Here is a 25,183-nt window from a genome sequence, read left to right on the forward strand (position 1 = left end):
CTGCCTCTGGGGGTTGAATCACACATTCGACAGATAGATGCTCAACGTTGCAGTGCGGGTGTTGAGTAAGAGAAATTGGAGCTGACTGAGACTTCATGATGCTGCCCGAGTGGAGTCTTTTCTCTGCATATTCAGCATCTCATAGGTGACAAATACCAAGTATTTACCACGAGCTGGCTCTGTCATCTCATCTTGTCTATATTGCTGGATCACAAATGCATCGACGGCATTCAATCTCTAACCCCAGTCTCTGTGCCTAAAGAGAAAAATTATGCTCTTCAGGCAGGTTTCATGGAGGTGTACGGCCAACCTGTGTTCCCTTTGAATTAAGAGTTAAAATCTTTCCTGGCTATTATACAGCCGTGAAGCGGAGAGGACTACGGGTGCTTTTCATTAGACCCGGCAATGCTCCGAGACGGCTGTCATGGCAATTGCCTAGCCTGTCTCTTGTTCTTGACCCCCAACTACTGTCGACGTAAGATCAATGCCTCTTTTTTTATTTCATTATTTTCTCCGAAGTCGGCCCATATGCATACGATTAATTCCCACTCAGGTAACCAGCCAGTGCAATAAAATAGGCACGATGAGGAGAATGGTTTCGATACTGAGAAAAGTGTGCAGTTGTGAGCAAGGAGCGTAGACAAATGAAACGCATTCGAGTGTAAGCGAATCAATCCTAGGAGCCTCACCCCCCAGCCCCCCCTCCACAAAACATACCTAGCCTGGTTTACACAAGTTCTTTGCGGCACCAACTCCGAGCCTGACGAGCTCGGCCGCTAGAAAAGACGCTGAGGTGGTGTGCTGCCGCGGACTCGCAGTGGCTAGGACCACACTTGGTTGGGAGAGTCAGCTTGCTGATTCCAGCTCGGGTTAGTCTCGAGTTTCATGACCAGAATGGTGACTGGCCATCTGTTGGATGGGCGTTAATTGCCCATCTTGGCTCCAGATGGAAACGCAGAGATCCTTTTTTGAACTGTGACGCAATTGGTGTTGGTAGAAACTGGCATGCGAGATGTTGCCTGTGTAATTAAGGGAGGAATTGTGCGTTTGAGTGCCTCGGGTAATTGTGATATCTTAGTTATTGATGATACTTGATTACCTGATAGGAGAGGAGCGCTTGTTGCTAATTTTGTTTGAGAATCCTTCTGCGCTATTTAGCGATAGTTTGCGCCCACCATGAAGTCGGCAACTATGTGGAGGACTTTCGTCTCTGTCCCGGTCTCTGGATCCAGTTGCCGCCAAGTGAAAGTAGATAAGCGTGCGTGAGTGAGAGCAAGGGCTAAAATACGCGTATGCGGATGCCGTTGGGCATCCACACTCCTTGTTCAACCACACCTGCGCTCCAAGGCGTATTCTGGTTGGCGTGTCGCCGTCGTATTGGGGATTTGACACGTAGTTGTGTCCGTGTTCTTGGCGACAGATTCACTGTCTGTCTCTTTCCTTCAGTGGCTAAATAGTGCCATGCATTCGTCAATGTGATGGCGTGATAGCTCAGCACTTCTTGGCTCTGACCCGGGCGCCTGGTACTGTACTACTTTTTGCATGCACTGGGCTTGAGATATGTCGTTCATCCCTATCCGTTCGCCGAAATAGACTCGGCTAGACACAATAAACCTAAAGAAGCCCGAGAGAAGAGGGAAAGGGGATGCTATTTGGGGGGGGTTTACCTAGTCTCTCAGTATTTCCATGGCAACGAGATCTGATCCCAAGACGTGAGGAGGAAGAGGCAGAACGATTGTGACGATTTTTCTCAGCACTGTTGAAATGCGCGATTCCATTTTCTGGCGGTTCTCCTGCAGAGAGCTAAGGGGGTTAGATAGTCGCGATGCATGTAGGGAATTTGTTGAAGTCCCAACGCCATTATAAAGGCCCATGCCGGGTAGTCGGTTTCCGGGGATGTTAAATTGAGTCTCTACTAAGCCCAGAGTCCCTTGCACAGAGACCCCACCCTGCGACAAAACTGCCTGGACCTTTCTGCAACCAAACTTTGGCAAAGTTTGGTACCCAATCACGCGCGGGCGGGAGCTCTCGTGGCAATGGCTGGGCAGGGGATGCGGAGCCGGGCCGCCTTCGGAGTTTACGGAGCGCGCTTGTTCCACGGCTGGCGAGCGCTAGAAGAGCCCAGGCGGTACAGAAACATCGCTAACAGGACCCGAAAGGGAAGCCTCTACCCAAAGTCCCCAATTACCGGTCCCCAAAATCCAATCCCCCGCCTTGCCCACCTAGGGAGGTCGATACGCAAACCTTTGGGATCTGGAAAGGCAGACATGCCATTCACGATCGAGTCCAGCATGGCGTCTTTTTGCTCCCTCTTTGCCTCCGAGGCCATAAAAGGTTGTGGGGAGGATTTGCTGCAGCTGCTCAACTCCCTTTAATCACTCGTCTTATCATTAGACGTACCCTTTTCTACTCGGAAGCAATGGCGCCTACAAGACAAGGTTGGCAATTTGTTGTGTTTCAAGTTGTGTTGCTAGAGATTACTGACCCCGCCCAGTTGACGTCTTGACTCTCACAGCCGTCGAACTTCAGCGGCTGCTGACCGAGAACGAGATTACCAGTGAAGAGACTGTGGAACTATATCTCGCCCAGATCGCAAAACACAACAAGGCTGGCCTCCAGCTCAATGCCGTAATCACGGTAGCCGACCGCAGCAAGCTCCTCGCCCGCGCACGGCAACTTGACCGAGAGCGACAGCAGGGCAAGATCAGAGGCCCTCTTCATGGAGTGCCCTACATCATCAAGGTGTGCTTGCTCTCTGTGTCTTTCCTCGCCAGCAGCACCAGCTAAAGTCGCGGCAAGGACTCTTTCACCACCGTCGATATGCCCACCACATGTGGCTCGTTTGCCCTCATGGCAGCCAAGGCCAAAGCCGACGCCAACATCATCAACACGCTAGCCGATGCGGGTCTCATCCTCCTTGCCAAGGCAAACCTGAGTGTCAGTAAACACACAAACATGAGCCTCAGGGGGACGCCGTTGTTAAAACATGCCACAGGAGTGGGGATATGCCAAGGGAGTGGGGCTCCAGTGCGGTTGGTCGGCTGTCGGGGGCCAGACTCAGTCGCCGTATGTCAAAGGCGGCGTGACTCCCGATGCAACATTCTACACGACCTCGGTTGGTGCACCCCGGACCCAACGACAATACCGCCCCCACGAGTCCCTGCACATGAACCTGCACTGACACAATAGACAGGGGCCCGGCGGCTCGTCGTCGGGCAGCGCTGTTGCCGTGGCTGCGGGCTTTGCGCCGTTATCTATAGGGACTGAGCTCGACGGCTCCATCATCGGGCCCGCGTCGCGGGCCGGCGTGTACGCCATCAAGCTCACGCCCGACAGCGTGGACCACGCGGGCACCCAGCCCGGCGCGCCGGGGTGTGACAGCCAGGGCCCCTTTGCCAAGACAGTCTCGGACGTGGCCACGCTCTCGGCCATCATGCAGCTCCACGATCCCGGCCACTACCACCCGCTCCCCAGCACCTGGGACGGGCTCAAGGTCGGCGTCGTCGACCCCGCCCTGTGGCGGCTGCCCTCGTTCGTGACCGAGCACGTCGACGACTTTTTCCAGCAGACGGACGCCGCCACCGAGGCGGCGCGGGAAACAATTCAAGCGCTGGGTGGGAGGGCCGTCAAGGGGCTGCCTCTGCCGACCTGGGAAGAGATTGCGCTAGCCCTGCCGGATCCGCAGTTTGGCGATATAGACGATCTTTGGCGTAATGACTCCTCTTTCTACTCCGAGAAAGCCTTCGTTGGCTAATCTTTTTCTTATCGTCCTCCTTGTGGGTATGCAGCCTACGCCATGAAAGCCAACTTCTCCCGGTACCTGTCGCTGTTCGAGGGCGCGCCGCAGACCCTCGAAGAGGTCATCAAGTTCAACCTCGACCACGCCGACATTGAGTTCAACGCGCGTTGGTCTCTCCACCCCCAATACCGGACCCACCTCATCGCCTCTATCACACGGCTAATGCAATGTGTGCTCTGAAACTAGAAAACGACAACCAAAAAGGCCTCGAAGCCGTCCGCGACACGACCATCACGCAGGAGCAGTACGAGCGCAACTTCGCAGCGCTGCGCGAGTTTGCGCGCGCTAGCGTACACAAGGTCCTGGCCGCGCACGATGTAGACGTCATCCTCGCGCCCGGCGACTCCATGCTGGCCGCCGTCGGCGCCGCTGGCGGCTTCCCCATCGGCAACCTGCCGCTCGGCTTCGCCCGATTCAACGGCCGCGCCTTCTCGCTGTTCGCCCTCGCCCCCGCCGGCTGCGAGGCAGCTATCTTGCGTGTCATGGCCGCGTGGGAGGCGACGTTTTCGGAGGGTGTCCGGCCGTCACCGTTGCTATTAGAGACGTAATCAGGGGGTTCAGGTTTTTGTTGTTTTGGTTTCATCTTTCTTCTTCTCTCACCTTTTATATTTTTGTTTTGTTTTGCATGATTTCACGTCTACTTTCTTCTTTAGGACCTTTGCGGCATTCCAGCTTGGAAGCACATGATAAGACATGGGTCAGATTCCCAGTACGCGAGCCGAACTTGAACCCTCGTCGACATAATTAATTACATCTATCTATTTAGCCTGTTTAACATGTCCTAGAGTCTGCGGCTAGGGGCTTGTCACGCTCTTCATTTGCTGGCTTTGCTGGGATTAGAGATTCTGTCTTCTTCGTGATGCTTCGCTCGGCGAGAATCTAAGGCTGGGAAAGCTAGGGGTAGTTTGGTTTTCTTATTCATCAACCATTCAACTAGGTGGGTAATTATGTGCCTTGGTACGTTTTCAATCACGATCAATGTTGGGTTAACCTGGAGCGGGGCGGCCTGGTATTTTTCCGGTCTTTTAAACTTGGTGGTGGGGCAAGGTCTTGATGTTCCATCGCGGGTTCCCAGGTAGCGTCGTTGTTAGAGCGCCACGGGAAGGGCTCTGCAGCTGGCACGGTCAGTATAATCAATCACTAGTCTTCTCGCTTGTGAGGTACACATGTAGTTCGTTAATTACCTTGGGAATCGGCTTCCTCGATGGCGGAAAGAGGCTTTTGGGAGTAGGAGGGCACGCGCTCTGCGAGAAATCTTAGTATGAGCGGTTTCTGCCCCGGGTGCGTACTCGAGATGAGAGAATCTCAGGTAGCGACAGAGAGAATGGACTAAAGTGACAGTGATACCTGGTGCGGATGTAGGGGTTTCACTTGGTCCTGGCGCTCCTGACGTCAATTTCTGCCTCCGTGGCCTTTTCGAGGGGAGGTTCTGGAGAATATCTTCGACAGGCATTGACTCGGTGACATTTATTGTCACTGTTTCTTCGGCTTCAGTCGTGCGAGTTTCCGTCGTCGTGCGGGTTTCCGCCGTGCGAGTTTTCGTCGTCCAAGTTACCTTGGCATTTGTCAGGGGGGCACGTTTGCCCCGTCTGTCAGAATCTTGTCCCCGGGTCCTCCTCTGAGCGATGTTGATCAAAATAGATTTCTGCTCAGTTTCCATCTCGAGTTTCTGTCGAGTAGCTTTCTCCTCAGCTTCCTCGTCGAGTTTTCTTTGAGCAGAATCTCTAGCAGTCGTGATATATTCTGGGCTCGGAAGGCTCCACTCTCCTGAGCCACCGTGGTAAGTTGCACGCTTGAGGACGTTCTTCAGGGGTATCAGGTAGACTGTGTGGGAGGTGGAGGCGATGACGATGCCGAAGACGGATCCCCGGTCCGGATGCACAACCCACGAGCCCGAGTCGCCTTCTCGCACCATGACGCGACCCCCTTCCTCCTCGGGCTCGAGGGCCCACGCCTCCTCCCACTTGCCCGAGGGCAAGCAGATACTCACCTTGTTTTGTAACATATTCATGAAATGGCAGCCGCTGGCTCCGGACAAGACTGCAACCCTTCCTGCTTGTGGCTTTGGCTCGTGGTTGTCACACTGCAGGCTCTCGTGACGGCGGCCACGCTCCAATTTGAAACAGTTGGGGAGCATGAGGTCGGGTTTGCCGACACGGATAAGGCGGCATTCCAGTCCAATATCAATTTCCTCGTCGAACCCAAACGGAATCGGGGTTGTTGCGGCGGCCCTCGGTGGTGCTGCTGCTGCCATTTGCTTTGTCGGGAAGGCCCAGAGTGATTTGATCTTCTTCGCATCGTAATCGTCAGGCTCGATGTCGGAGGCATCTCGCAGCTTCGGCTTCGACACTTCTCCAATTGGCCGGGGAGCATGCTTGGCCGTCAAGGCCCACAGACTACCATCTGCGTTGTTTTTCACAAGGCCGCCAATGGTTGAAACAACGGAACTGTCAGATCCCGACTTGAGCCTGGCAAGTTGGCCGCAGAGAGACTCTGCCACGGCGCCCGGGGCTACCGGGAACACCCCGGGTGTCCCCAAGGTACTGAATACGAGCCTCTCTATCAGGTAGCAGAGTTTGAGCTCATCCCTATACCTGGGAACACAATATTTGCGGGACAAGTTGTCGTGAAGACACAAGGCCTCTTGGGTGGATTCAACCTCGAGGCGGGCCCAGTCTCTCCCTAGGCCCTTGCATTGCCGAATCACATTGAGGTGAACGCCGTCAGGGATGTGATACTCGTTGCTTAGCCAGTGCTCAAACTTCTTGAATTTTTTGTTGGCGGGGTCGTCCGGTTTCTGGTCATTGACTTCGTGAAGCATGGTGTGGTCGATTTTCTTCAACGTTGTCGTCTTCTTGATGATTGTGGCTTGCATCTTCCCCTTCTTTCGTTCCTCTTTCTGCCTTTTCCGTTCCTCTTCCTTCCTCCTCTTATATTCGGCCGGGGAAACCGGGAGTTGGTCTGGCTTTGAGGGAGCACAGCCCATTGTTGGATACGCATATGCGAGAGACGGGTAGAGCGGTGAATTACGTAGGGTGTGAAGATTGGGTGCACACAAGTCCAAGACAATGACATTCCGTCATTTTCTTGACAAGACTCTCCTCTCCGTCTATGTGTGGCCAAGGGGGGAGAAAATGTAACACAGTGAGGCCGCCCAGCGGCAGGGGGGTGAAGCAATCCAGTCGGGCTGCCACGCTTGTTGCTAAGCTGGCCCGTCGGTCGGGTTTCAACAGCCCAGCGCTGGGCAGCACACTGCCAATAGCACCCTGTACTGGGGCATGACGCAGCAGGGGCAAATGAGTTGCTGTAATCCAATGGAATTCAGCAGTCAGCTGCGCCAGAATACGCCACAGAGGTTCTAGGGAAGCGTGGTAGCGAAGGACAGCGCCCACAGCAGCGCGGTCGCCTCGCTTTTCCTTGGTCCTGTATGCATTGGACAGTACATTACATAGGAAGGTGCCTAATCAATCCGCCATCTGCGCAGTTATTCTCAGAATTCCCCGTCCACAGCACGACTTTTGCCGCCTCGAAGCACTAGGCAAACGACGCCATGACAATGGAGGGCGCCCTGGAATCGGATAGCAACATCTTGCTCGAAAACGAAATACTGTCTACGATATTCGCTACCCCACCCGAGCAGCTCGAGAAATACCGGTCTCTCGCCAAGGCATATCTAGATTACTACCGGCGCGATATCGGAAAATTTGAGCACAATGACGTCCTCTTTCTCGTCCGGCGGCTCAGGGACTGCCCAGGGACCAAAAGGAGCGAAATCCAGTCTGACTTGATAAATCGTCGCAACACGCGATTATCAGACCCCGACGACGTAATTAATTGCCCCCAAACGGCTCCTGATTCCAAGAGGCAGGCAGGCACTGTTGACCTCTCGACTAACATGACGCTGACTAACGTGACGTTGACTGACGTGACGTTGACTAACGTGACGTTGACTAACGTGGCGTTGCTCGCAGGCCTCGCCGGTTGCGGGACCGGCTATTTCCCAAACCCTAGCGGGGAATTTGGTCAACGGCATGGCGAAACCTGAGGCGTACCTCAGCGTCGCCGTGCGGGTCATGCTGGCCCTCAAACTCGACGTCTGGGAGAAGGGCGGGCTCGGCATTCCGTGGAAGGAAACAAATTCGCTCGAGGAAACGGTCGGGAAGATATTTCCCTTCGACAAGCCTGAAGACGGCGTGCCTTCCATGCCCATCAAGAACAGCAAATTACGCGCACGCTACATCCGCGATTACGCCTCTGTCAAGCTGATCTGGACCAACTATCTCTCAGAGCATTTGGAACTCAAAACAGACAAAGTGCCCAAGGAGCTCAAAATCTTCAGGTACGCCTCGTTCTTGGAAGCTGCCCTCGAGAGGAGCGAGAATGACGAGCCCCGGACCAACCCCCAGCCGCAAGTGAAGCTGCCAATGCAAATGTGAGCCACTCCGACCATGATCCAGCTAGCCGGTCCGCGAGAGTCCCGACTGACGCGCCGATCCGGCGACCTGTCGATAGGGGCTACTACGACGCCGACTTCCTCTGGGAGACCCTGATGACATACAGGCTGCTCTTTCCGTTCCAAGACCAGAACTGGCTGGAGGCCCTGATTCGCCGAGGCGGGGACGATAGCCCCATGGACCAGCGTCTTACAGAGCCAGCAATCATGAAGATCCCGTGGGACAGGCGAGCGTACGAGCTGCCACTACGAAGATGCGGCGAGCTCTTCAAGCGGTATCCACGCTGGGCCGTGCGGCTGCAGCTCATCTTCGAGGAAGCTGACGACCCGACCCCCGTTACAGCCATGGGCATGTGGTTCGACCGCCACAAGGCATCGCGCCACGCCTTCGGAATCACCGTCTTCGCCTTCAGCGTCACCATCCTCTTCGGGCTCCTCTCGCTGGGCCTAGGAGGCGCCCAGATCTGGATTGCCTATTGCACCTGGCATCCCTCTGGTAACGGCATCTGCTGGACCGCCCCGGCGACTGGGGCGAGTGGGAATTAGATGTAGGGCGGGGGATAGAGCGTGCGTAGGGGGTTTTATTATTTTTAGCCAGGGGCAAAGGCGTCATCATGCGCAGCTTTAGACTTGGAGTTACACCTGTCAAAATTGCTCTTTGGGGCTCGCATCCCTTTCTTTTTTGCTGTCTTGGAAAAATTTTATTAATTCGTTCTTTGGCCATTCGAGCTGCAGTCTGGCCACACACCATTGGAAACCAAACCGAACAAAGCGCCGAATTCTCAATAATTATCAGCAAATTTCGTCACATCCCAGGCATCAGCTGAGGGATGCACGCCCAAGCCTATCAATCAATCAGTCAACCAACCTGGCTTTCTGCTCGTCGAGCTCTCCTGCTGCACTACGCCCCGGTTCGTAGAAGTTCAACCTTGCTGGCTTGAACTACGTTGCCCAGGCTCCTCATGCACTGTGGTGTACAGAGAGACAAGCTTGTCGAATCATTTTTGGAGGATCGTCGCTCGTCTAGTGACCTGCACATGCGCCTACGCATGTCCCTATCATCCCTCTCTACTTTTTTTTTCTGGTTTGCCTTTCTGTCAGCGGAACATTCTGGCATGATCAGGCTTGGGCCGGGGTTGAACACCCAATTAAAGGCGCACTTTCGTGAAGCCCATCCACGATCTAGAGGGAGCACCCCTATTTAATTTGTCGCGACATTCGCATTGAAAAGCATTGACACAGAATTTCAAAAGACAAAGATTACGACAACTATGATTGGTGTTTGTAAATGGCTACGGCACGCCGTGTTTGCTATAGCGAGTGCCTCGAATGTACCTAGGTAGGTAATGAATCAATCGCAGGAAAAGAACGAAGAGAATGAAAGTGTGCGAGAGGGGCCAAAGGATGAAAAAAAAACAGAACAGAAAAAACGAAACCTGTAGCTTCTATCTAGCCTCTGCAACCCAGTGTCTTCAACCCCTCTCGTAATTCCTTTCACCCCGAACTGGATCAGACCATCGTGCACTTGGCGTCATACACAGACCAGAATTAGTCGTCGCCCGCGTCGCCCGCGGCCCATTGCTCCAGCAGCTTGTTGCTCTCGGCGAGCTGCCTGGCGAGCTGGTTGCAGCGGTTCCTCCACTGCTGGATGGCCTTCTTGTTGCTGGCGTCCCACACGCGGATGTGCTCCTCGAGGTACTTGACGTCCTCGTCGAGGATGTCGCGGTCCTCGCGCAGCTCCGCGTGCTCTGCCTGCAGCTTGGCGAGGTCCTGGTTCGAGCCGTCGAGCGCCGCTTGTAGCTTTGTCTTCTCGGCGTCCGCCGCGCTGGCCTCTGCCTTGAGCGCCGCGTCGAGCTGCTTGCGATCATCCTCCGCCTTGTCGATGGCAGACTGAAGTGCCGTCTCAAGCTTCTTCTTGTCCAGGCTGGCATTGTTGACAGTGGCCTGGAGCTTGGCCACGATCTCCTTGCGATCATCCTCAGCCTTGCTCGTGGCAGACTGAAGCGCCGTCTCAAACTGCTTCTTGTCCGTGCTGGCCTTGTCGACAGTGGTCTGGAGCTTGGTCTCCAGCTGCTTACGGTCATCGTCCGCCTTGCTGATAGTGGCTTCGAGCTTGGCCTCGAGCTGCTTGCGGTCGTCCTTCGCCTTGTCAATGGTAGACTGGAGGGCCGATTCCATCTGCTTCCGGTCATGCTTTGCCTTCTCGACAACTGCCTGCACCTTGGATTCGAACTGCTTCCTCTCCGCCTCAATATTTTCTGCGGTAGTCTGAAGCTTGGTCTCGAGCTGCTTCTTGTCCGAATCAGACTTGGCGACGGTGGCCTTCATGGTCTCGATGGTCACTTCCAACCTCGCCACCTTCGTCTCCAGAACTTGCTTCTCTGCGCCGAGTCTGTCGACGGCGCCCTTGAGGTTCTTGTTGGTTCCGCCAAGCTCCGTAACCTGGGCCTCTAACTTGTGTCTGTCCGCGCCAAGCCTGTGCACGTTCTTGCTCAGCTCGACGCCCCGCATCTCGAGCGTCTGCTTCTCCGTTTTCAGCTTGTCGACGTCGGCTTTCAGGCTCTGGTTGGCTCTGCCAAGCCCGGCGGCACGTGTTTCAAGATTCTTCTTCTCGAGCCTAGCTCGCTTACGCCGGCCTTGAGCATGTCGTTGTCGGCCTTGAGCATGTCGTTGTCGGCCTTGAGAACGCCGTTGTCGGCCTCAAGGCGCTGCACATGCTCCCTGAGACTGCGAACCTGTTCGCCGGCCGCATTGGCCTGCCTCTCTTTGTTCAACTGAGCTGCGGGGTGTAATTAGTGTCTTTCTTAAAAGCAAGCAAGAGGAGTAGAAAGCACGTACAAGCCCTGATGAGCTCCTTCTGCCGCTTCATTTGCTCATCGAGCGCGCTGAGCTCATTCCTTGCTCCGGCCAGCCCCTCCTGGTCCGCAACAGGTCGGGCCAGCGGCGGAGGTGGCGGCACATGGAGTTGCGCGGGCATGAGCCGGTCGCGGGCTCGCTGGGGTCTGGCGCTGAGAGACGGGCGTGACGGGGGGGAGGTTGGCGGGGGCGTTGTAGGAACTGCGAGGGCCATAGATGGTATGGCACTGGTAACTGGATCGATCAAGGTAGCCATGACTGGGGCAGGCGGCCCGCGCGCTGCTGAGGCCGGAGGCGGCGATTCAGGCGGTGATGGGGGTCTAGCGCCAACAGCGAGTTGCCCGTTGGGGACATGGACATCGACTGGCGGCTTGGGGGCCGGCTTCACGTCCCAGTCCGGCTTCGCTACCGGCAGCTGTTGATCGGGCAAAGCCTTGTTGGTGGGAAGCTTCTCGCCCGCCGCCCTGTCTCTTGCCGCCCCTCTTCTGAGCATTGTGGCGAAGTGTGGCGGTGTCTGTCCGTTAGTCAACAGAAAATGAGTTGAAAGATCTCCGCGGCTTGGTCGTGTATGTGCAGTGTGATAGTCTCGAGCGTAGAAGAGGTCAATCAGAGATAAAGGATTTGATTTAACCCTGAGATGAATGTGACAGCTTTTCATAGCTATGATCTCAGAGCTACCCACAGCTCAGAGCCTCAGCCGTTGAGGCCCAAAGTCAGCGAGCCTGTGGAAACCAGCCCAATGCAATGCCCAACACGCAATGACTCATTGAACTCGGATACTGTCTGGGAATTGAGAAACAAGGCGCGAGAAACCGGGCGCTTTTGTCGCGTGAATATTGGTCGCGTGAACTTGGGGGAAGGAGGCTTGGGCTTGGGCATTCCGCGAATGGGCTTCAGAACACAGCTGAGCCTTCTGGCTCTCTAACCCAGTGCACGTTCAACTCTGCATGCGTTGGTACCCAAGTTGCAGTGCAGCCTCTCAGTCGAAGAAGCAAGTGATGTCATTTAGCCAACCAAATTATACCTGCAACTTGAGAACTCAGGAATCTTGTCTCCACTTCGAACTCCCAAGTGGTGCGTCACACACTTGTTCAACCGCCGCCCAAAGAGAGCAGAGCTATCCGTCGGCAGCCGGCACCCCGCGTTGCGCCGCCCCCATCTCTGCCCCTCACCCGTGGCCACAGCATCGGGCTGCATCGGGTTGCATCCGGCTCTTTGGCGGAATACCATGAAGTTGCAGATATTTTTATTTGGAGCGATAATTAGGTGTGGGGGCTTTTCCAGTTTAATATACGAATGCCCATCATGTGTACTGGCCCTTAGAATGCATTGGCCCTTGGGACTTTGGCATAATGTATCGTAGGGGATGCTTGGTAACAGGTTGAATACACCACATTGCGATTGTTTCGGCACTATCAAAGGCCGATGTTTCTATCTCCGTGTTGGATCTTCTGTGGATGGCTGAGGACGTGTTAGGAATCCAGACCTGTAAGGTGCGGCACAGCCCCGTCACAGACCGAACGCAACTGGGCAGAATTAATGCCGAGTGATTTTCTCTCATTCTTTTCTTCCCAGGAATGCGCCTCGCAGGCTAACTTCACCCATGCCCGCCCTAGCGTCTCAGACGGTTGTTTGATATAGCTTGTTTCCCGGTCACTTCGTACCTAATTAACTGTCGGGACGTTGAGGGCCATTCCCGAAAGTCTCCCGGATGATAGGTCAATCACATTTGAAGTCCGTGCCCGTCAAAATAATATATCGTCTCTTCCTTTCTGCCCCCATTCAGCGGCGGGAAACGGGTTTCATGCAAGGCATTCTGGGCGAGGGGTCACTTGAGCTCCGCCTTCGAATCTTATCACATACCTATTCAGACGAAGAATCTGGTTGTTTCGTGACCGCGGTCGCCCCCAGTTCTGGTATCACTCATACTGGATGCTTAGTACCTAAAAGGGTGGCTATCTCGAGCCTGGCTCTGCCTAACTCGATGCAGTGCCACGCTGGTAATTGGTTAGGGGGTCTGAATCGGGTACCCGCCCTAGGCTGTCGGATTGATCTAGCTAATAAATGGCTTCATAATTTGATTTACATATTTGTGGTCTACTCTGCTTTGGTAATTATTGGTGGTGGTGTCGTACAAGGAAGCTGCACCCAATCAAGCAGAGCGTCTGGAACCGTTGATGCACTCGAAAGAGGCGCGGCACATGATATTAGCGATGGCTCCGGGGAGGAACGGAGTTCGGTTTTTGTTCATGCCAGTCCCACACAATACCTAAGAATTGGTGGTTTCCTTTGTGCATTGAAGGATTAAACGCATTCACGTGTGCTCGGTTCGTAGTCAGTATTAATATGTCATGAGACATGCGCGACACCCCCTCACCAACCTATCAGTGCTGCATAACTATGTCCTGCGCTGATGCCGATAATGCCGGTGTGATGAAGCCGGTCGGGGTACAGCATAAATACGGCATAGCCCGTATCCAGGACTACTTTCTCCGGCACATGTATTTGCTCGTGCATTGGTGCTCCACTCGTCGGGAGAGGGGAGCTGATATACCGTGACTAGGTCCACACTCCAGTGTACGTGTCATCGGCAAATCCATGGTTGTGCCGAACCTTGACGGCTCCGGGCCGTTCAAATTTCGGGTGTGGGGAGCAGAGCGGCCGGTGTGTGATGCGCCAGTTGTAGCCGGATCCGAGAACCTTTCGTGTTGGACTTGTGCTTCGTGCTTCCGCCGGGTATTGGCTTTTTTTCGTGACCAACTTTAATCTATACATCGCATTAGTAGCTTATCTTAAGGAATAGTAAACCGACCCCACCAAAGCCAGGCAGTCGCAAAACAAACATCCAAGTGTTGCTACCCCGCCGACGTCAGCCAGATCCTTTACTCCCGCCCGACGCAGTTCACTTTGTTCCCTATGCAAACACCAAACCAAACACAACATGAGCGACGAAGACTTTCTACACAACTCAAACGAAGCAATCATCTCTACAGACTTCGAAACTCTCATCAAACGCGTTTCGCGCGAGCACAACGATATCATGGCGAAATGCAAGGAGGAGAGACGCGAAGACGCCATCGCCTTGGCTTCCGAACACGCGAGGGACTCATGGACGGTCGGCGAAAAGGCGGCGGCAATTGACGCAGCTGCACACCACGACCCGCAAATGGTACAAATCTCAAACCACGGGGCCTGGCGCGAATCAAAGCGAGCTCTGGAGGTCATTTTCCCAATCGTCAAGAAATATGCTTCGTATAGGGAAGCCCGGAAAGCGGGCGCGTACGTCGTTTGGCCTCGTATAGACCAAGTTAAAGCAGTATACCTCATGTGCGAGGGCACGCTGCGGGTCGCCTACTCAACGGCGCTCGACGCCGCGAAGTTGAACGCTATGCTGGATGATAATGGTCGCCGCAAATACGATAAGTGGTGGGATGAAAAATGGCAGCTCGAAGATATCACTGCGATCGACAAAGGTTCATACAAGCCCGACGAGCCGCACACCCTGAGCATGAAGGAGCGAAGCCCGAAACCAGTCCTATTGCAGATTGAGAAAGTCTTGACTACCTCGAAGAAGACCGAACTATCGCCTCTATTTGGTACGAAACCGTCGCCTTTATTTACCCCGCCCGACAGACAAGTTACCAAGAACCCGACACCTCCAAAGAACCCACTGTTCATGCCGCCACCCAAAAAGCGCGTCACTATCGCTTCCGAGGACGGGATGATTGGGTATCAGAAGAAACCGCGCGCCCACGACGAGGACGGCAAAGGAACTATCAATCGCCTCGAAAACGAGATCAGAGACCTGAAGAAACGAGCAGACGAGGAGGAGGAGGAGCGTCGGCAATTGTCTGACGAGATTCGTTCTATCAAGGACGAAATGGCGAAACAGAAGAAAAATACGGAGCATTTGAAGATATTGGGAGAGAAGCTCCTCCTCCGAGCAAACAGTCTGTCGGCCAGCTTGACCAATATTACCCTCCTCGGACACGCAAATGCGGTTGACCCTCAGCAGTTGCTGAGCGAGATCGGACAGGCTATCGAACGAGGCAGGAATGACGATTTTGACTACCAAGAGTACGAGGCAAGCCTACAGCGATACGAATGGAAGGTGCCCGAGGAAAGCACAAACTGGATGATTCCGTACAAGGTGGAAAACGAGGAGGGAGCCGACGAGGCCATTGTTCGAGCAGATAAGTTGTTCGTGATCCCAACCATCGGACCACTCCAGGGACGAGAAGTGTTCATCGGCAATTTGAACGACCTACCAAAGGAGAACGCCCAGAAACTTGGACTGATTAAGGTTGACGGACATTGGACTAAGAATAACTAGAGTGCCATCGGGACGATAGTAATTACGAAGGGGGTATTGTTGGCGAACAAGGCTGCTTGCACAGCAATTACGTGATACTAGTACAAGCGCTGGCTCGTACTTGGTACAAGCCGCGCACACGATAGCTAGTATTAGTTCAATCAAGCCTTCTTCACCATCTTTATCTGCCGCCTAATAGGGGCGTTGGAACGTATGTTGAAGGCTTTTGTGGCTTTCTTGGTGGTTGGATTGTTGGGGATCGCTGTTGCTTGTTGTTTGCTCTGATGATCAAAAGAAGGCCTGACTGAACGGAGAGGAACTGGGTATAAATAATTTTTCAAAGACATATTCTGTGTCCTGTGCACCCAGCCAGCCTGCATAGCCAGACAGTCTGTGTAATCAGGCAGCTAATTAGGTCTTGTGTAACCAGACAGTAGGGCCGGTGAAGACCGCAAGTCAGCCTAATGCGAAGATGGGAGCCTCAATGACCAACATGTCAAGGTGCGATCGGTACAGGTTGGAGTCTTGGAGGGCATGCCAAGTTGGGCCATATTTACGTTGTGTTGGGACTGGGGCGCACACATCACATATGTGGTGTTGATACTGCTTGTAGAAGGAAGAGTACTATTGGTCGAACTGGCTGCTGCAAGGGTTCTTTTCTGCGGGCGGGCGATTCCCGGGAAGTCATTATATGAGGAAGGCGAGAAGAAGCGCTTGCTCACGGCGCAGCGTCGGATTCAAAGCCCATAATAAGGATGGTTATTGCTTCTAGTTACTCTTTAGCCGGGGGTTTTTTGACAGCCTGGGCTCCGGGCGGGTAACAGACCCGGCCAGCGAGTACAGCGAGATTGCCAATAGCACTCCAAAGCTGGTGGCCTGGGGTTTTGCTTCCAGAAATTGTTGGTGTAATTATGTTCCATTCGGTCGGATTTCCGAACTCGGTGTCTCTTCCGTTCGTCTTGCCTCTCTCCAAGACGGCAGATCTTTTTCTTTCCAGTGGGGTCTCAGCGTCCAGTTCATCGGTCGACAGCTGGGCCACTCTGACGCACGAGGTACACGGCATCGTCTCCGTAGGCGCGCAGCTTCTCTTGCAGAGTGGCATCGACGGGCTCCGACGCAAAGCCAAAGCGGCCCCAGAACGGCACAGTGCCGTACACAGAGACGAGGCATGTGGTCGGGTAGCGCTCACCCACGGCCAGCAGTGTGGCCATGCACTCCGCTGCCAGGCCGAGACCGCGGGAGCCAGGGAGAATGGCAAGGTCGTGGATGTAGTACTGGTCCGCGTCGGGGGCAATGTCTCCCAGCATGCTATCTAGTGCTGGAGGGTTTCGCCGGCGGATGGGATGTGAGATGGCGTAGCCGCGGATGTTATTATCGCCGTCGGCAAGCGCGAGGCAGCCTTCTGGGAAAAGCCGCACGCGCTCAGCGAAGACGCGTTCGCTCTCAGGGAGGCCAGGGTGCACCTCGTCGGCGACGCGCATGAGGCCTTGCATGTCACCAGCCGACATGTTACGCCAAGTCGCAGCCATCAATGCGGCAACTGTCCCAGCTGTTAGGGTCTGTGGTCAACAATTCCAGTCGAGAACTTCGAAGACCCGCTGCCACCGGGTTTGGGCGGGCATTGCAGAGCGGGGTTGGCCCTGGATACACAGTGCGTCAAACCTGCCAAGGTGCTGTTAAAGAGCTTGCGCAATGTGCACAGCCAACTGCCAACAGCTGCATCAACGTTTTTTACACGGAGAACGCCTCGCTGCCTTTACAGGCTGGGAAGAGTTTCATCGCGAGTTCATCTGGCCTGCTCGCTGGGATATTGGCATTTTAGTTTGGCGCTTGCGTTCAATTTTGTTCTCCTTCAGTTTGACCCGATAAGTTTGGGGGGGGGGGGGCCGTCGAAGGTAAAACGGAAGAGCGAGCGCGGAAAATCGCAAGCGAAAAGTGGGGTTGTAGTATTTTGGGTCCTTCCGTTTCTGGCGTTGGCAAACATTGGAAGTCACGATTCGCTCTGTTCCTGACTGAATCCTGTCCGACGGGGAGCTGAGTCTTGAGGCAAGAACAAATGGACGCCAATGTGGAGCAGGGATTCTTGTTTTGTCCAGGCGCCCTGTCCGGTCCCCAAGTAGTTCAAGGAAACTTGCTCGACAGCCTGGCGCCATCACAAGACCCCTTGCATTCGGTTGCGGAGCGGTTGCACTGGAATGCCGCCCACCAGGATCGGAAAGAGTTATTATTGAACAAAACTTGTTCTAGACCACGGGATCGCGCCGATCTCCGCGCCATTGATTCCTGGATATCGAATATCTGCTTTTCAGCCAGGCGCTAGTTGAACAGTGCGGATCCAGTGCGGATCCAGCCGTTAGCTCAACGCAGTAGAGTCGCATTGCCTGCGGGCTCAATGTTCGGCCAATGGCATCTCGCAATATCTCCAGAAAGAAAGTTTGAATACGGATGTTGCGTGCACCACTTTGGCTATGTTGTTTGTGCACGCGCCGAGACGTTCTGATGGCGTTGGTTTGGGATGCTTCAGTACCCCGAGAAGAGGAATTTGCAGACTTTCTCCTACAAAGCCAATGCGTTCGTTCCCTGGGGCCAACACTCTGGCATCCTTTTCGCAGAGCATTTGCAGCCTAATAAATCACCAACTGCTCTTCTCCTTGGATACTGCTAATTACACAACAGTTGGCACTTATTGCTTATTGCCCCCTCCGAAACTGTCCACGATGTCGGAATCAAGCTGGCGACTCGATGGCTGCCACTACCTCAAGGCCACTGTGTACCCCAAGGGCTCGCCGCAGCCGAGAGAATCGGTCATAGACCTGACTTCTGCCTCCGCCGGACGACTGATTTCTCCCACGGCACCAACTATCTCACATACATTCGCGCGCCTGAAGACGTGGAGAGGCCCACTGCCGATCAGCTGTCCTCGGCCAAGATGTCCCAGGACAGCGTCTTGACCGACCTCGGCAACGGAAAGCTCCATCTCAAGTAAACCAAGGCGTGGCTCGTTAATCGCACTTTGAGTCCGATTTCGACGTGAACTCTTGCATCCGCTACTCGGACGACGAGCGCGTCGAGTTTGTGTATCTGTGAGTTGGCTAGTGTGTTTTTCATCACCATGCGCGTGGTCCCGCATCTTTGTTGGCATCGTGCTAATCAGTCTTGCTCCTTTTCACCCACCTAGACCCTACGTGAATGACACCCCAAAGTGGGCGATGGCCCTGTTCAATGCCCTAGAAAACTACGAGAAGAGCGCGAAACGCGTTGGTGGCATGGGGCCGATTGGGAACGAGCTCGAGAAGCTTCTGGACCAGTTGGTGGACCAGTTGGTGGACCTGTTTGAAAAGCAGATGTTCGAAAAGGATATGGATAGCACGCTCAAGGGGTGGTTCCAGGGTACCTCCGCTGACAAGGACGGGAAGCTGATTCGACGTGGAACTTAATTGATATCTAGGTGCCGCGGCATGTTACTGGCTTTTTTGTATTTTTTAGCTCCGCCACAGGAAATGCATGGTATGCGGTGTTCTCACTTGCAGATCACCGAGTCCTCCATGACTCTGTGTGGTGCCCACGGACTTGGCCGCCCGGGTGCGAGCGAAAGTTGGGCCCGTACACGGCCATGCGCTGGTGGATGGCCCACGGTGACACGGTGTAGTAGAGAGCCGAATGGCCATTGTGCTTCTGGACCGGCAGCTGTTGGCCCGATGGCGACCCCGCGGACAGGTGCAGTGTGACGGGTTTGTTACCGTGCCAGCCGGGCGGCAAAGGGGTGTGAGGCCCCGTTGCGAGGAACCAGCTCACAGAGTTGGACCTGTGCCACAAACTAGTTGGGTCCACGGGGGAGGTCGTTGCGCTGTACCGCCCAGTGCAAGGGCGTCCCCGGGCCCACGGTGCAGTTGAAGTGGGGATTGTATAGTGTGTTCTGTGTGCATATCTGCTCGAGCACGGCGCCGTTCCTGATCATCTGCTGGCCAAGCGAAAGTATGACGTTTGTGCCATTGTCATTGTTGAACCGGAACCAAGACAGCCAAAGCAATGGGTTCTCGCCGCTTAGCGTGCTGAGGCTAGAATCCGCCTTAAATTCGTTAAGAAAGTATGGGACAAACGCATAGTGGCCGGACCTAGTGGCTTGGAGCAGTGCAGTTCCCCCCCGCTCGTTTTGTCCGTTGACGCCCTCGCGGGAGATGTTGGTGTCCAGAACTAGCCCCCACAAAAATTCTTATCTGCCCGGCGTTGCGGCCAGATGGAGCGCCGTGTCGCCGGCGGCTGATACCACATCGGGCGCGACCAGATTCATATGATTCTCGAAAGACGGCGGCTCACCAAATAGTGCCATGCGTATGCCACAGAACGATGTCTGCAACAATCGAACGGCCTTCTCCCAAGCTACCGGTTTAATCTCGCGCAGATGCTCCGAGGCAGTGACGGATCACGGCGCGGTGGCGTTGGACAGCCAAGCGATCCATTGCTCCTCCAAGGCCTTCGCAGAGACGTCACGTTCCTGGGAGGCAAGTAATCAGGGAACCGCAGTTTTGAGTAGGTAGAAAGTAATAGACTTGCCTCTAATCTTACCCCGTTCCCTTCGAGACGCAGTGTTTCCATGAGCGTAGTGAAAATGGGGTAAAACCTGGCCTGTGCCGAAGGTGAACCGGCCTCGGCCGCGCGGCGCAACCAGGACGAGACTTGCCTACACTGGTCCACTCTAGGGATGGCTTGAGGCAGTCTTTTTTTCGGACGAGGACAAACGATCCCGATGCCAGAACTCGGCCGACATTGAAAGAGACACCGCAGGCTCGCACCCTATGCCCTCGATGTGTAGCACCGCGACCACGTAGCAGGCTTCAGCTTTCCTCCGCCTATCTTCGTCCTCGCGCAGCCCGATTTGGGAGAGAGAATCCAGAATCTGGCCCTGCGCATACAATGGTAGGTGGTGCAGAGAGTAATCGAAAAACAGCTGAAGATTTCTTGTAAGGGGTCATGTCTCAGTAAGCGCCCATGGCACCAAGCCACTCACCGGTCGGTCCAAAAAGGCTCCTCCCCTAGGTGTCTGGAGTGACACGTCTGAGAGATCGAAAAGCTAGTCGCTACCGACTGGATGAGCATTATCCACACATAGTTGCGCTATTGACCGCACGTACTTAGCCTGGGAACGAAGCAGCAGGTCCAGAGACCGCTTGTTCGCCGGCCCGAGCAGCGACTGTAGGAGGGCGCGAATTTCTCCAGCCCTCTCGATGCCCACAGATGACGACTCTAGTGCCGTGGCGAGCGCAATGTCATATCGGTATGATCGCCTACCGCCCATGCATCCATACTCACCATCCGTGCTATACAGCTCCTCGTCTGTACCCGCCGTGCCCCATTCGGGAGCCATCCAGTGGCGCGTCCCCCCCGCCCACGGCTCAGGAGACCAGCCTTCGTCCAAGACAAGCGACATGGCGAAGCTCGCGAGCTTCGCCGTGAGCTTTCCGTCTTGTCCCCTCGTCACCAAGACATTTTCCGGTCCGAGGTCCCAGTGAACAATACGGCAGGCGTGCAAGGCGCTGACGCCGCGGGCGATCCCGCCTGCGAGTCGCAGCTTCGCGTCCAAGTCGAGCGGCTCCGAGCGGCTCCGAGCAGCTCGTGAGGCAATGGTTCAGGGTGCCCATATCGGCGAACTCGACAAGGATGGCGGGACATGCCGAGATGACTAGGAGGCGCGGCTCGCTGAGCCATGCACAACCGTGCACGGCGAGGATGTTGGGGTGGTGCCGTAACGCCGGATGGTACATGACGCGCAGGTCGGTGACGATGGCCTTGACCAGTTTGGGGTCCACGGAGCGCTTAGTAGCGGCGTCGATGGCAAGGTTAGGGCGCCGGAGCACAACGTGCTGGCTTCGCAGGATAATCTCCCATCGGGGCTCGACCAGCTTCGTCTCGAACAGGGCGTCGGAGCCCATGACCTTGACGCACACCATGTCGTCGGCCGCGCCAAAGTCGGTGTAGAAGCCATCGCTCATAAAGATGTCGATGAAGGCGACTAGGAAGGATGCGAAGTCGGGGACCGGTGCTGGTGTTGCTCGTTGCGAGATGGGTCTCTTGCTCGCGGTTGCCGCGGAGAAGCGAAGAGATAGTTCATCCTGGGACATGCGGTTAGTTATCGCGACCAGGCCTTCAGTTCTATTGCAATTTTGAAATTCGGTTGTCGGCACTCAACTGGCCTAAGGGTCTGGTAGAAACAGGACGTATGATGGCACGGTGAGAGATATGAGCCCGACCGGCTTCAGCTGATGGATGACTTTACACCGCCACCACACAATCGACCTGCAGCCATTGAGGCGCAAATAGATCCAATAAAAGCCCACTGGCATCTACTACCAAGAGCAACGGCGTCGGCCGACAAATCCCTCATAGCCTGATCCTATGAATTGACTATCGATGGCAATTTAATCGTCGGAGGTTAGAGGAATACTGCATAAGACCACAGTGTGCGAGAGACACATCACCAAGCTGCAGGCAGTGCAACATATTTCTCTATCTTGCTCCGTCCATTTTACAAGTTTAAAAGAATATATTTTGCCATGGACCATATTCGATCATGCGACGACCAACCCGAGGCCAAAAGATAACAACCACCTTGATCATCACCCACATCAGCAGCAAAAGGCGCCATCACCACAGGTTGAATGGCGTCAGCCGGCCAGCGCCGGCGGAGCTAACGACGGCAGTGGTGGGCGGCTTAGAGGGCGTCGCGAGAGTGGTATTGTTCAGACCGCCGCTGGTGGTGGTCGCTTCGGTGGGGTTGGGACCAACAGCCGTGACGCCGCCTGTCGCAGTCAGCACAATGGATATTTCCCATGATTACAAAGAGCACACTCACAGCCTTCGATGCCGGTGGCCGTGACGACGGTGTAGGCCGTGCCGCAGCCGAGGCCGCCGCAGCCGAGCGCGCAGGGGTGCGACGAATAAATGGTAGCAGGTGTAGCAGGGCAGCCGCAGTTGGTGTTGACGGTGATGGTGGCGAGGATGATGCAGTCGGCCGTGACGCAGGTGCTGCAAATGTCCGTGGTGCTGACAACGGCCGCGCAGCCCGACACGGATTGCAGCGACGGGGACGCGGTGAGCGCCGGGCCGGAGACCGCCGTGTTGGTGGCGGCGCCGTCATCGGTGCTCGTGGTGGACGTCAGTGCGGGCTCAGGCGCGCTGACGGTGCCATCAACGCTAGACACGGGCACGGACACGGCGGTGTCGCCAGTGGTGCAGCCGGGAATCAGGGCGTCGCATGTGACATCTTGGGCCACGGCAGCGGCGGCGCTGCAGGTCGGGACGACATGCAGCGGTTAGTTTGACCCTGCAGACTGCGTGCGCAGTGTATTGCGGGTTTGCAGCGGGTGTGTGCATGGCAAATGAATTGGGGGGAGGGGGGGCCAACTCACATAGCCAGCGCCGAAATGACGGCTCGCAGAAGCGAATTCATGGTCGCAATTGTACTCGTTGCAAACGATCACGAGTTGAGCTGGGTGTCGAAGGGCGAGATGGCAGCAAATGTCAATTGAGGGGCCAAATCTCCGTTATAACGCAAAGGAATTGACGCGCGGCGGGCATTCTTTAGGTGTGTGTCTCTGTAGGCAATGGAGAGGTGGCCACTGTGCTAGCGATGCGAGGTCGCGGGGTCGGGACTCAGCCGCTTCAGCCAGCTCCAAGAGGTAGCTGAACACGGCCGAAGATGCACGAGGCAGGCGCTGGTTGGACGTGTCACTGCCAGTGGAAGGAGGACAAATACGTCATGAGTGGAATAGCCCCGATAATTCTGTTCGGAGCTCCTGCCGTTCACTGCATCTCATTTGCCCGACTCGGAATGTGCCACGGTGGCAGCGGGGAAGCCAAGCCCTGTAGCGCCAAGCTCAACCCCGACGCCATTCTGTTTCAGCCCAGGCAACAGGTGACGCCGGGCTTGGTGTGCATGTTCATCTGACGCTCAATGCCGGGTATGTAGTGTGGGTAAAAACGGGACATAACCAGAGCTTCTAGTCTAGAACTAATTCTGCGAACAAGGCCGTCAGCCACCCGACCCTCGCCACTAGCCAGTCAATTTCTTCGTGGCGTCGAGAGAATAACGAAAGTTATGAAAGAGAAGAAATGGAAAGAATTTTTCGTTAGTTATGACAAGTAAATTCGGCAAATTAACACCGCAAACAGACGCAGACGGCAACAGACCTTCAACAGACGAAAGAAAAGGGGAAAAAAGGATAGGAAATAAAAGAACACACTCTGCAAGCCAAGCAACGCAACAGACGACAGACAGTAATGCGAATGCAGAACAAGGTGCCCAGGCCAGTTCCCACTCAGTGTTTCTTCTCCCGGTGACGCTTAACGTTGTCCTTGCGACCCCGGTACCCGCAAACATCGCAGACCATCATGAAGGCTCTGGCGCGGGGGTGGTCGGCCCACACGGTTCCCGCATGGTGTTGCGCGTAGTGGCGATAGCGCTCCTTCTCCTCAGCGAACGTGTTGCTTTGGGCGCGACAGTCGGGGACCTCGCATTTCACCCGCGGGGTGTGGTTTTTGCGGTGTTTGCTAACCAGATGAGACATGTTAGCCGAGACTGTACAGATATTGAAGTCGAACTCATGGCCATGGGTTTGGACGTACGTGAGTTCGCCTGGCCGATCACAGATTGTGTCGCACCGCGTCCCCTTCTTCTTATTCAGCCAGTTGCAGCGCAACTTTCCGTCGTGTGTCGTAATAGGCTCATTGTCTACCTCCTCTCCGCCGCTACCGCTACTACTCTGGCCGCCGCTGTTGTCGTAGGAAACCTGTGCCGGTTCGGTGGGGGTGGTTGCGTATCCGGGCTGTGCGTACTGATTTGCCATGGTATACTCTGGGTTGGCGTTGCAAGAAAATGGAACATGTTGATATGTAACAAAGGAATTTTCAGGAAAGTTCTGGGCCGCGGGCATCCGGTTGCTCGGGTACTGAGGCAGGTTGCCAGCCATGTTGGTCGAGGAACCGCATCAAGCGTATTCGACATGAACTAGAGCTGCTTCATGAGCCTGAGGGTAGTAAGGAAGCTCTTCGGTGCTATCAGAAAATGCTGCTTGAGGAAAAGGGGCATCTGGGGCGGCGTATTGATGCAGTAGCCAGTTTCGCTGCTGCTGCTGGGAGCAGCCCGCAATTGCGTGAAAACTCGCGTCATCAGCCGCCGCGAGCTCCTCAGACAAATCTGAAGACGTGTGGCCCTCAAAAGCGAGGCCAGTGTGGGCCTCATTCTCGTTTCGGGTCAACAGCCAGGGATCAATCCCGAACTCTCCGTCGTAAGAGTACTCATGGGAGTCCTCAGTGCTGACGGGACCTACCCACTGCGGGTTCTGGTCACTTTGTTGGGTCATATTCCGCGCTTTGGTCTTGTCAATCCCGTGGCTTTGACGCACTCTCCGGCAGGGTTGGCATGCGTGATGTGAACGTGTATTGGCGCTGCCGAAGGGTCCCAAGCTGGCAGTTCTAGGCAGCGTCAGTACCACACATCCACTCCTGTTGTTTTGGGACATCATAAGGGTGCCACCAACCTCCTCGCGCTCGAGCAGCTGCGGCTCGTGGTAGTTACGCCGGGATAAGCGAGATGTTGTCCAGGCGGAGTCGAGGCACAGGATTGCGCACGTCAGAGACAGTAGCAAAAACACTTCCATATGCTGCTTCAATAATGCCGAACCTCTGGTGATGTGCTGGACTGACGGGCCTCTTCGAGATATATACGGCCATGCTCCATCAACACAACAGAAAAAAAGACCCCTGC

The 25,183-nt window shown here is 55.1% G+C and overlaps 9 protein-coding genes across 9 annotated transcripts; 3 read left to right on the top strand and 6 right to left on the bottom strand.

Moving 5' to 3' along the window:
• Window positions 1-2,211: 2,211 nt before the first annotated feature.
• Window positions 2,212-4,600, top strand: B0T26DRAFT_228654 (amidase signature domain-containing protein). Its single transcript, XM_060433882.1, has 7 exons — window positions 2,212-2,438; window positions 2,495-2,742; window positions 2,800-2,937; window positions 2,996-3,115; window positions 3,194-3,710; window positions 3,789-3,905; window positions 3,986-4,600. Exons 1-7 carry the CDS (start codon window positions 2,420-2,422, stop codon window positions 4,345-4,347), a joined length of 1,521 nt encoding a protein of 506 aa, XP_060298582.1. The 5' UTR covers window positions 2,212-2,419; the 3' UTR covers window positions 4,348-4,600.
• A 689-nt stretch (window positions 4,601-5,289) lies between these two features.
• Window positions 5,290-6,785, bottom strand: B0T26DRAFT_674337 (uncharacterized protein; the record flags this gene model as incomplete). The annotated part of the gene is made up of 2 exons (XM_060439700.1): window positions 5,290-5,354; window positions 5,576-6,785. 2 exons carry the CDS (start codon window positions 6,783-6,785, stop codon window positions 5,290-5,292), a joined length of 1,275 nt encoding a protein of 424 aa, XP_060298583.1.
• Window positions 6,786-7,349: 564 nt separating this feature from the next.
• On the top strand, window positions 7,350-8,798 carry B0T26DRAFT_750031 (uncharacterized protein; the record flags this gene model as incomplete). Its single annotated transcript, XM_060445173.1, has 3 exons — window positions 7,350-7,625; window positions 7,771-8,138; window positions 8,213-8,798. The coding sequence occupies 3 exons, from the start codon at window positions 7,350-7,352 to the stop codon at window positions 8,796-8,798; spliced, it is 1,230 nt and encodes a 409-aa protein (XP_060298584.1).
• Window positions 8,799-9,800: 1,002 nt separating this feature from the next.
• Window positions 9,801-11,601, bottom strand: B0T26DRAFT_750032 (uncharacterized protein; the record flags this gene model as incomplete). The annotated part of the gene is made up of 3 exons (XM_060445174.1): window positions 9,801-10,814; window positions 10,883-11,031; window positions 11,091-11,601. 3 exons carry the CDS (start codon window positions 11,599-11,601, stop codon window positions 9,801-9,803), a joined length of 1,674 nt encoding a protein of 557 aa, XP_060298585.1.
• A 2,423-nt stretch (window positions 11,602-14,024) lies between these two features.
• On the top strand, window positions 14,025-15,692 carry B0T26DRAFT_703543 (uncharacterized protein). The gene has a single exon (XM_060441671.1). It carries the CDS (start codon window positions 14,050-14,052, stop codon window positions 15,439-15,441), a length of 1,392 nt encoding a protein of 463 aa, XP_060298586.1. The 5' UTR covers window positions 14,025-14,049; the 3' UTR covers window positions 15,442-15,692.
• A 744-nt stretch (window positions 15,693-16,436) lies between these two features.
• Window positions 16,437-16,949, bottom strand: B0T26DRAFT_640601 (uncharacterized protein; the record flags this gene model as incomplete). The annotated part of the gene is made up of 1 exon (XM_060437244.1): window positions 16,437-16,949. One exon carries the CDS (start codon window positions 16,947-16,949, stop codon window positions 16,437-16,439), a length of 513 nt encoding a protein of 170 aa, XP_060298587.1.
• Window positions 16,950-20,290: 3,341 nt separating this feature from the next.
• Window positions 20,291-21,637, bottom strand: B0T26DRAFT_870687 (kinase-like domain-containing protein). Its single transcript, XM_060447907.1, has 5 exons — window positions 21,075-21,637; window positions 20,731-21,010; window positions 20,553-20,664; window positions 20,429-20,498; window positions 20,291-20,368 (listed from the first exon to the last, which is right to left on the bottom strand). Exons 1-4 carry the CDS (start codon window positions 21,537-21,539, stop codon window positions 20,492-20,494), a joined length of 864 nt encoding a protein of 287 aa, XP_060298588.1. The 5' UTR covers window positions 21,540-21,637; the 3' UTR covers window positions 20,291-20,368; window positions 20,429-20,491.
• B0T26DRAFT_703550 (uncharacterized protein) lies at window positions 21,618-23,363 on the bottom strand. Its single transcript, XM_060441672.1, has 3 exons — window positions 22,827-23,363; window positions 22,271-22,704; window positions 21,618-22,217 (listed from the first exon to the last, which is right to left on the bottom strand). Exons 1-3 carry the CDS (start codon window positions 22,865-22,867, stop codon window positions 22,063-22,065), a joined length of 630 nt encoding a protein of 209 aa, XP_060298589.1. The 5' UTR covers window positions 22,868-23,363; the 3' UTR covers window positions 21,618-22,062.
• Window positions 23,364-23,735: 372 nt separating this feature from the next.
• B0T26DRAFT_750038 (uncharacterized protein) lies at window positions 23,736-24,386 on the bottom strand (the record flags this gene model as incomplete). The annotated part of the gene is made up of 2 exons (XM_060445175.1): window positions 23,736-23,967; window positions 24,043-24,386. The coding sequence occupies 2 exons, from the start codon at window positions 24,384-24,386 to the stop codon at window positions 23,736-23,738; spliced, it is 576 nt and encodes a 191-aa protein (XP_060298590.1).
• Between the last annotated feature and the right edge of the window lie 797 nt (window positions 24,387-25,183).

The sequence above is a fragment of the Lasiosphaeria miniovina genome (assembly GCF_030549165.1).
Source record: "Lasiosphaeria miniovina strain SMH2392-1A chromosome Unknown B0T26scaffold_3, whole genome shotgun sequence".
In the NCBI taxonomy this organism is placed as follows: Eukaryota; Fungi; Ascomycota; class Sordariomycetes; order Sordariales; family Lasiosphaeriaceae; genus Lasiosphaeria; species Lasiosphaeria miniovina.